Source organism: Gymnoscopelus microlampas (assembly GCF_963454915.1).
Source record: "Gymnoscopelus microlampas genome assembly, chromosome: 1".
NCBI classification, from domain to species: Eukaryota; Metazoa; Chordata; class Actinopteri; order Myctophiformes; family Myctophidae; genus Gymnoscopelus; species Gymnoscopelus microlampas.
Genome location: NC_139962.1, coordinates 39,347,797 through 39,358,645, shown reverse-complemented (window position 1 = coordinate 39,358,645; position 10,849 = coordinate 39,347,797). Strand labels below are relative to the sequence as shown.

General features: G+C 40.4%; 1 protein-coding gene across 1 annotated transcript; it reads right to left on the bottom strand.

Moving 5' to 3' along the window:
• Nucleotides 1–2,916: 2,916 nt before the first annotated feature.
• Nucleotides 2,917–7,058, bottom strand: mesd (mesoderm development LRP chaperone). Its single transcript, XM_084081730.1, has 3 exons — nucleotides 6,901–7,058; nucleotides 5,249–5,481; nucleotides 2,917–4,029 (listed from the first exon to the last, which is right to left on the bottom strand). The coding sequence occupies exons 1-3, from the start codon at nucleotides 7,054–7,056 to the stop codon at nucleotides 3,759–3,761; spliced, it is 660 nt and encodes a 219-aa protein (XP_083937856.1). The 5' UTR covers nucleotides 7,057–7,058; the 3' UTR covers nucleotides 2,917–3,758.
• Between the last annotated feature and the right edge of the window lie 3,791 nt (nucleotides 7,059–10,849).

The following is a 10,849-nucleotide window of genomic DNA, read 5'->3' as shown; positions in this document are numbered from 1 at the left end:
TTGACAGTTTAGAATACTTTGTGATGCAGGCTGTCTTATCAGACTTTTATGGAAATCAATGTGTATATTGAATAGTAAATATATCAGTCAAGGCGCACTTGACGAATCTAGACAGGAGAGTCACCACCATGTCTACACGGGCTGTTACACTGGTAGCTTACTATCACTACTGACTTTATGTATATTATGTGAATACACATACAGTATACATATACATTCCATGTGATATCTTGTTGTAAGATTGTATGCAATCATAAACAGATATTCACTTCTAAATAATGAAAAGTTATTAAATATGGCTCTTTATTTGCTTCAGTCAAATCAATTGCTGTACTTAAAGGGAATGTTGGACCACGGTTTTCTTACCTTTTCTATGATATTATGATATCTTAGGATGAATGGTACAGTAGAAAGAATTCATAACACCATCCCGGGTCCGCCACAGCTTAAAACGTTCGCCAATAGGCCTTGCGTTAGATTGCGTATTGCATGTTGTCGTTTTTTTGTGAGATCTGACGTTCATAGTGAACACTATGCAACCAAAAAAGAAACGGAAGTCTCGCTAGACGAGATTTCAATCTCGAGATTTCAATCTCGTCTAGAGAGACTTCAGTTTTTTTTTTTGCATTGTGTTCTGTCACTATGAACGTCAGATCTAAAAAAAAATGTTTTTAAAAAGCTATTAAAATACGCAATCTAACGCAAGACCTATTGGCGCACGTTTTAAGCTGTGGCGGACCCAGGATGGAGTTATGAACATCTTCTACTGTACCATTAATCCTAAAATATCATAATATCATAGAAAAGGTAAGAAAACCGTGGTCCAAAATTCCCCTTTAAAGCTTTTTAAAGGACGACTTCACCGATTTTCAACCTATCTTCATATAATTGGTCCTCACTAATACTCATGATAAAATGGTACCATTTTTTTCTACTTGGTCTGTGTCTCATAGGAGGGCTGTGGACAGTCCAGAAACCCTACCAGTGACATCATCGTTAGGCATGATTTTTTTTTCCAACAAGATTTCACATTTTTTATTTAGATTTTTATTAACACGAGAACAATGGCTTCTTTTATAGCATTGCAACCAGGAATAGAAAGCCTGCAGTTTCTATTAGCTTGGATTCCCCATTGATGATGTCACTGGTAGACGGGACTCTGAACTGTCCACAGCCCTCCTCTGAGACACAGACCGAGTAGATTTTTTTTTTACCACTTTATCATGATATTAGTGAGGACCAATTATATGAAGATAGGTTGAAAATCGGTGAAGTCGTCCTTTAATGGATGAAATTACATGTAGGCCATATTTTTCCTATAATACTAAAGCCTGATAAAAGTATTAAACTAACTTATTATAATCCACCAGAATACAGGAAATTACATCTACTCTTTTCCTTGGGGAGAACCCCCCTTCACACTCTTAACACCCACGTTATTTTGACTTCTGATGCCCATGGTTATAGGTGATAGATTATTGCCCACCCACTGCAATTTACATGTTGATATATATAATCCATACATTTCATTTTCCACGTGCCACCTCTGTTTGCCTCAAAATTACTTGATTTAATTCTTGAGGGTTATATTTGGAAAATTATAGCCCACCCACAGTGAACATAGACACCAGTAGCCTACTAATACCTGGTTGGGGTAAAGATTAGAAAAGAAGAAATTGGGGAAATGGATGAAAATTATCTTTACTTAAAAGTACTATTTTTAGTTCTTTGGTTTGCAGTGGTGACTCCAAATGGGCCTATAAAAAGAAATCCAGCACATGCCACCACATCTCACTTCAAGGTTTTCTGAAAAGTTGACAGCCCTGAATTTTGGGGGTTGGGGGGATCACACATCTCAAGTTGGAGACTGATATTAGGCTATAATTGCGTACACCTGCACCATGGATCTAATTTGGTTTTGCTGTTCACTACAGGCCAGAGGATGCGTGCAGTCAACACATTCACGCTGTCAGCATCACTCTAAGTTCACCCATACACATATTGCAACAATAACAAATAATTCAGCGCAAGAGCCTCATAATTGACCACATATTCATTTTTATAAATCAAAACTATGTTATAAAGATTTGCAGACTTTCGTTGACTAGCTAGGAGACCTAACTGCCTGTAATGAACACTACCTTCTAGACACATATGGGACTAAACATGCATGTTTTCAGTGTCTTTGTGGGGGGCATCGGATAAGATGAATTGATTTTCTCCACTGACAAACCACCGTTGCGGCCAGTCTGCCTGCAGCTGTGGGTTATTGTGTCTAAATGGAGGGGCTGTTGTAGACATTCTCATGTTATCTATCCCAGATGAGCTTCTCAGACAGATGTTTTGACTTGAACTCGGCCTGCCAGACCCACATCACAACGTACACACTCATCAGCTGGCTGAGGAAGGTACAGTATCTAAAACATTATGTTCTCCCATGTTAATTTGAAATGCTCCTCTGTTGGAACATGTATTCCCCAAAACTGTGGAAGGCTGTCTGTAGTTTAATATCCACTGTCAAAATAAGGTTGTTGCATGCTGTATATTAGTGGTTCTCATAGTAGGGTCTAAGGGTTCCTTGAGAGAGTTCCAAATGGACTCTCATAAGTCTGTACCTCTTGAGAGTGTACAAGGGGAACCAAATGGACCCTTGGATGTCCTTGAAATTAAAACGTTTGAGAACCACTGCCATGTATGCATTGGCTTTTTCCACACAGAACAGAACAGTGTTGCTTACTTTTGGCGTTGAGCCGTCAGAGGAAATTAGGAAATGTGAAAGAAATGAGGGGGGGGGGCTTTCAGAACACTGAAAATTTTGAAAAGAATACAAACATGCCAAAGCAGTTATAAGAGAACTTTTCTGGACGCTGCTACCACAACCTTCACATAAATAAGTTTACAAGGGGGGTATTCCCACACATTTATATAAAACTTTTATTGTTCCAATTCCGTGAAACATAAACATGAATGCTATTTTTGTACTCAATCGTAACTTAGAGAATGCTCCTGAATATCTCATTTAGAACATGACTCAGAGGTTTGATTGAACCTTTGTCTGTACCATTTATCAAGTATTTGTAAGTAAGTAAACAATTTGCAATGGGTAACAGAGGTTTTGGCACCAAATACAGGAAGATTTCGATGAAAAAAGAAAGAAAAAAGAAAGAAATTAACCACATTAGGTGGACAATGTCTAATGAAACTTTGTTTAGATTTATAAAAAGTTTTTTAACCATTCTGTGACAAGTGCTCGACCGTTCAGCTCAGCAATGTGCATTACACAGGGAACAACGTCAAACATCAGTGAGAGATGTGTACATACGACTGTTATAACACCTGTTCACAAGTCAGGGTCAACAGGATTTATTGAGTTCATTCACAATACTGACTTGCGATCAGTCACCTTTGAACCACTACCTCGTCACATGGTCCTCTAGGTGGTGCTTATGACATTAAAGTTCTCAGATCTATAAGAATCAGCCAGCTGAAAGTTCCATGGCAGAATGTAAGCCATCGGTCTACTCTTATCATATCTGTCTGCAAATAGACAGAGGAAGAGCAGAGGTTCCCAAACCTGGTCCGACAGGGACCTTAAGTATGGCTTGTTTTCTAGCCACCTGTGATTAAATCTACATGGCATCCCAGGTTCAACTTAATAGACAGCTAGACAGACAAACAATGCAATTCTTATGCAATTTACTTCCCAGGCTTTCCTGAGAACCAGGGTTGGGAACCAGTGGTCTTCCTGCGTTATCCAATCACAGCTCTTGTTTGAGCGTGCTGGCTCTGTTCCCCTCCAGGTCTGGTTTCTTGCCCTCTGACTTCTTCTTGCCCAACTTCTTCTTTGCGTTAACCTCGCCGTGTTCTTTGGCGTTGCCACCGTCTTTCTTGGCGGCCTTTCCGGGGAACACCTGTCCCTCAACAGTGACCTCCGCGCAGCGTTCCTGGGCGACGAGGAAGTCTTTGACCTCCCAGGCCATGCTGCCGTCACGCAGCATGAAGATGGCCCTGTTGGAGCCCACAACGAACCTAGGGCAGGGGTGAGAGGAACACGTGAACATCTGATACTATCAATTCATACTCGGGGCGCCGATGGCCGAGTCAGTGGTTAAGGCTCATACCACATATACCGGTAGGCTCTGATAAAGCCTGACAGCCAGTCCCGGGTTCGAGTCCCAAGCCCGACGGACCTTTGCTGCGTGTCCCTCCCCGACTCTCTTCCCATTTCCTGCATGTCAATCTACGCTGTTCTATCGAAATAATATAGCAAAATAAAAAAATAAAAGGTGAACTCAACTTTGCTAACTCAACTTACTAATCCTAAATAGTGGCGTAACCACTCTTATAATAAATAAGTGCCACATTTTTTTTTATTAATAGTCTCAAATATGCTACCCTTACAGCGTTTTACTAGGCTCTCAAGACAAGAATAATGGCCATGCACATACGGACAACATGCAACATGTTGAATGTTAACTTGAGCATATTGGGCTCTAGTGCCTTGCTCAAGGACACATCACATTACTTTGTTGCTGTATAGCCACTACGTCTGGGTAGCAGAAGGTCCCAGGTTCGATTCCCGGCTCCGGCAATGTGTCGAAGTGTCCCTGAGCAAAACACTTAACGCCTAACCTCTCCCCAAACACCGTACTAATGGCGTTCACTGCTCCTAGTAGTTATCATAGGATGGGTAAAATGCAGAGGACAAATTTCACATACAGTATGTGCAAATATACAGTCACAAAAAAACACCACAAACAGTGGGGACCAAATTATAAACCAAATTATTAATGATTATGACGGTCAAGTAGATGGTAAAGACATATAATTATTACACAGTATTTGCCGTGTGATGTATATATCAGAATAAGTTCTGAAAGCAATGGACATATTTGAAGTAGATTCAAGGTTCAAGAGGCTTTGTCGCATGCTCATATAAGTTAGCATGTGCATTGTTGGTGTGGCAGTCTCTGCCAAACTGTGCCAATAAGTCTGTATGTCCATCAACATAAAGGAATGTAAAACAAGGTATAATGCAAGTAGTGTAGATAATACAAATGGTTATAATACAGGGATACTAAGTAGTACTAAGTAATAAACTGAAACGTAGAAAGTCTGTAAAGTGTAGCAAATGTAAATAACCTGATAGGTGTGCAAAAAAAAGGTCAAAGCTAAACCCATTTATATACACAGACATATAATATACATTAGCTGATGACGTGATGATCATCATCACATAATGACCCACCTTTGAATGTCATAGTTGGCGTTGAACAGACTGCCCTGCCACAGACTTGTTACCTCCTCGGTCTCCTTCTCGGTGGGGTCACCTGACACTGTGGCGAAAACCATCAGGGTCCTCCCCTTCTTTGACATCTTCAGCAACTCCTCAGGCTTGGAGGGATCCACTTTGGAGAAGTCAATGGGTGGCGGAGACCTCTTGTGCTCTGGGAGGTCTCCCTCCTCAATATCATCATCTTTCTGTTGAGTAAAAGGAGAAGCAGTCCAATGAGGCAATCGCACGCAGCATCTGCAATCACTAACAACAAATAACTCATGATTTGATGCATTGATGATGATGACAATGATGATGTCTTCATCATATACGATCTACATGCTGACAACGTGTCACATCGTATATATTAAGCCTACGTTTGTACTTCTGTAAGGCGGGAACATAGCCCTAGAACGGCTGTGAGATTACATACATTTCATGTATTCCATTCCACACACAGCCATAGATCACCCAATAATTAATTGCTGCGACTTGGGGTCAGCTAATGTCATCTAGTTTCATCTCCATTTGATAGTACTGGCAGTGTGTCTAGTCAAATATATTCCGTTTTCCACGAGCTGCACACGGACATCATTCTCCTACCCAACAGGCCCGAAATGATTGCTGGACCGAACATAATATGAAAACTACCTTTGTTTGTTGAGCACGTGTTGTCCGTGTGCAGCTTGTGGAAAAGTAGATAATATTTGACTAAACACACGTTTTCTACCAGAACGTTCATATGAATATGAACTAGATGACCATGACCCCAAGTCATTTATTAGGCGAGTACTGTAACACAACACATGCAGCCAGCGCTACAACTTACTTTTAATGCTGCTGCTAGCCTTGGATCAAGACTATCATAGATTTGTTTTATGGAGTCTGACTTCAGACTTTTACTTTTGTATCTAATCTATGCAAATGTCAAAATCGATCAAATACATTTATGACTTGATCCAAGGCTAATGCCGCTGCGATTAGTCTGTGGGGTGATCTATCTATGGCTGTGAGCTGTGTATATGGATGGTGTAAAGTAACTAAGTACATTTACTCAAGAACTATTTAAGTACAATTTTTAGGTATTTTTTTACTGGAGTACCAATTGTCAATACTTTTACTTCTACTCCACTACATCTCAGAGGCAAATATTGTACTTTTACTCCACTAGAATTATTTGAAAACGTTTTACTTTTATAATAAACACATTATAAAACATACTTTAACCACTTTAGCCCTATTTTATACATAGGCCATTTGAAAATAGCCGATCTACAAGCTCAGCTTGTAGATCTGCTATTTTAAAACAATTTAGTACTTTTACTTTTGGTACTTTAAGTATATTTTGATGCCAATACTTTTGTACTTGTACTCAAGTAACATTTTGAACACAGGCCTTTTACTTGTAACAGACTAGTAATTTTAGATTGTGGTATTGCTACTTTTACTTAAGTAAAATATCTGAGTACTTCTTCCACCACTGATGGGAATGATGACGCTACTTTCAGTAACTATCTGTTAAAGGTTTGTGATGATATCTTATAGCCTACTTCCCTACTAGTACCGTTAGCTGGCTGGCTAACAGCTACACTGTGTTGAATGGAAAAAACAAGGTTTACACTAACCTCCCATTCCTCCAGAAGCCGTGCCATGTCCGCGTCATTGTAGTCCCGGATATCTTTCTTTTTCTTGGCTTTATCTTTCTGGTCGGTCGCTAAAATACACGACAACAATGTGCAGAGGAAGAGCACAGCGAACCTCCACCTGAAGTCGGACGCCATGCTTTACAGATGGAGCACAGCGATTGGCTGAGACTTTGGCGTCACAAGACCGGGCTGTGTGTGTCCATTGTACCAAGACATCAGAGACACATACTTCCCACAGATTACAACCACACACAGAGACTTTGAAAACATGACCAACGACAAAAAACTCCCATATCTGCTGGGCGAAGTACAACAATGTGCAAACACAGCAGCAAGATTCGTGAGTTGTTGTGATAGGAGAAGGATATCGAACGGAACACAACCACCCTAAAGACTAATCATTGTGTATATTCCTGCACTATACCTGCACCCAGTGATCTTGGTACATAGAAATTGATCTATTGAAGATTCTGACTTTCAAATGTACATTTTTTGTTTTGATTGTATTGCTGTATTGTTGTACTGTGCTTTTTGCTTTGGCAATGTAAACGTATGTTTTCTCATGCCAATAAAGCCCATTGAATTGAATTGTGTGTTGGGGGGGCGGGGTAGGGGCGTCTACAGCAGTGGTTCTCAACCTGTGGCTCGGGACCCCCACGGGGCCCTCACATTGTGTGTGTGTGTGTGTGTGTGTGTGTGTGTGTGTGTGTGTGTGTGTGTGTGTGTGTGTGTGTGTGTGTGTGTGTGTGTGTGTGTGTGTGTGTCGGGGAGGGGGGGGGGGTGATTTGAACTTTAAAAACATTTTTTGACACAAGCAAAGAAAAAGACCATTACTGCATTGGTTGATTGATTGGATTCTTTATTAGCAGTTTGCTAAAAAATAGCACAGGAAAGTACAGTTCAATACTAGTTGAATACAAGGTCTGCTAATTTAAACCCAAGAAAGCCTATGGCTTGTTTCCATTGGGGTCCTTTGTACTCAATTCATCGAAACATTAATGACAGACAAATATACACTGCTATGAAAAACATTATATAAACAGTTTAAAAACAAAAACAATCAAAAGTAATCAACCAGCTATACTATAAAAACTGGTCAAACATTGGCCAAATTGTTAAATAATATAAGAAAGAGGCAAAAATTGTGGGGGGGGGGAATAGCCGATCTACAAGCTCAGCTATTTTCACAATATTTATCTGTGGAACCGACGTCAAACTAAATGTAATGCTTTAATCCTATACATTCCCCAAGTGCTTGTCAGGGTGCCGGTTATGAATGGCCTGTAGTTTCGCTGTTTTACCCCTGCTGGTGTCAGAAAGATTTTTTCTCAATGCAAGTGGGTGGGTTTTTGACAAACTTTAGACTTTTTTTCCTTACCTTAATAAACATTGATCATAATTGTCATTGTCATAAAAAAATATATGCTTCCAGTCGCTAGTTTAAAGTCTTCTTTCAATCATCATGATATGCGTTTTGGTAAATTATGGTCATATTTATTTTTAAATTGACGATAAAGTAGGTTATGCTCTAGGAAGGGCGGGATGATTTGATTGACAAGCTACACAACCAATAGCATTCATTCCCTGCACCCGCTCTTGATTGACAAGCTACCCAACCAATAGCATTAATTTCCGTTTGCATTAGCTATGACACGATATGACGTGATTATAGAGTATAGATAGACAGATGGCGGATTTGAAATTCCTGAAGAATCGGCTTCATTTGCGGTAGAAACCAATGGCGTTGCTAAGTGGGGACCGAGGACCCCATGGGGGTCCTTGAGGGGGTTTCAGGTCCCCAACAAAATGTGTTAATATAAATGATCAAAATAAAAAACGGCTATTTTATGCTTCCGCTATTCAAATTTAGCTGATCTACATGCTCTGACATTGTCAGATGGCAACAATGTTAGGAACTGACATCTCATATATTATGCTTGACACCTGCACATTTGATCGAACCCTGCTGCTTATTCAATGTATATATGATTGACTCTTTTGCACATTTGCTTGAACGCTGCTGCTTTGATTAGATATTTTACTTATGTACTTTACTTATCCCCATTATGCCGGTTGGCACATAGGACAGCAACAAAGTGTTTCCATTTCCATCGGTCTTTGGCCATCCTCTCCATGGTCCCCCAGCTCCGATGTTGTTGCTGGAGCCCCTTCTCTATCGTCCTACGTCATGTCATTTTAGGCCTCCCTTTCTTTCTTTTACCTTCTGGGGTCCAGAGTAATGCGACTCTTGGGATTGCGTTGATGTCCATTCTGGGGACATGGCCAATCCAGGTCCACCTGAGTGTATTGATTATGCAGTGCATGTCGTCTTGTTGGGTGTTGAGGAGTTTATTGTTTGAGATGGTCTTGGGCCAGAATATATGCAGGATTTTGCGCTGGCATTGATAATTTATGGATGTCGCTTTCTGTGGTTTTCCAGCATTCTGCACCATAGTTGTGTTGATAGTATGCAGCTTTGCTAGATCCGGAGTTTTGTTTTGGTTCTGTATTGATTTGACTTCCATATTTGTTTAAGTCTTATGAAGGTTGTGTATGCTTGGTTGATCCGGTTTGAATGTCCTTACTTGCTCCCCCATCATGGTGAATGATACTTCCAAGATATGTGAAATGATCTGTATTTACCAAGACCTGTTCCTCTATTGTTATATGTGTTGGTGTATTGGTGTTGATGAGCATGACTTCGGTTTTATTGACGGTTACAATCAGTCCACCTTGTTGGCCATAGTGTTGGAGTCTGTCTGTGTTTTCCTGAAGATGTGTGTGTGTGTATGTCATGGCCAGACTAATATCATTGCATGGAACCTGCATTTCCAAGGGGCGAATTAAAAAAATGCCTCTGGTTATAAACCCGGCCAACATTTGCATACTGGGCCCTGATTGGTCCCTCTCTACTTCGGAGGGAGGGAAATCTAATCACAGCTGAGCGGCACCAGACCGAATCTGCCATTTTCTTTTTTGCAATGGCAGATTCGTCTGGTTTCCAGGCTAGGCTAGGTCATCCGCAAAGTCAAGGTCTTCAATGGTGGAATAGAGGGTCCCTCGAATCCCTCTTGCCTTGTCTTCTGTGGTTCTCCTCATAACCCAGTCTGTTGCTAGGTTGAAAAGTAATGCTTGGCGGACTCCGGATCCTACCACAAAACAGGTGGTGCTTGTTCCCACTGTGCAAGAACTGTGGATGATATTAACTATGTGGGAGGGGATTCCATTTGATTATATATGTATCTGCAATTATCTGCACATTTTGGAAAATGCTGAATGATAAACTATTGTACGTGTCAATACCATATTCTTCATTGCATATTATTATTATTATATATGTATTAACGCGGCCATGTGTAGATGTGCTATTTTTAAAATGTGGGAATACCTTTGAACAACTCAGATGGGGGTCCCTGGCCAAATACATATCAATTGACATGAAAACCAGTCCCATAGAGCCCCATGGGGTCCTTGAGGGGTTCCAGCCGGGCCTCAGCCAAATTATTTAATTTCAATATTATTAAATTGACTTGAAATTATTAAAATATGAAAAAGTGTGAGTGACTGTTCAATATCACCACTATGAATGTATACATATGTTGTGTACATTTATGGCCTTTAGACAATTTAATTTAAGTCAAAATATGTGTTCATGTTTTGGAAAAAGTCAATTTGAGGGTCCCTGACATAAAAAACTTTGAAAACTCCTGCCGTGGACTGTAAAAAGTAAGGTGTATTTGAATGTATTCACATGAAAGGCCCAAGAGAGTATCTTAGGATACCTAATAATGTACAAATAAAAGTTAGTTATAGGCCTATTTGTTATATTCAGCACTTGGGTTGTCATTGCATGTACTCCTACGGGCTGGGGCGGCACCTGTCATCAGGGAGTGTTGGACGGGAGGAGTAGGATGAAGGCTTTATGTCC

What these genes read in the sequence shown, in the direction of transcription:
- mesd (XM_084081730.1), bottom strand. Translation starts at nt 7,056, where the DNA reads ATGGCGTCCGACTTCAGGTGGAGGTTCGCTGTGCTCTTCCTCTGCACA. An exon ending in GGCTTCTGGAGGAATGGGAG is followed by an intron (nt 5,482 to 6,900) that starts GTTAGTGTAAAC and finishes TTTACTCAACAG; the next exon opens with AAAGATGATGATATTGAGGA. An exon ending in GCCAACTATGACATTCAAAG is followed by an intron (nt 4,030 to 5,248) that starts GTGGGTCATTAT and finishes CCCCTGCCCTAG; the next exon opens with GTTCGTTGTGGGCTCCAACA.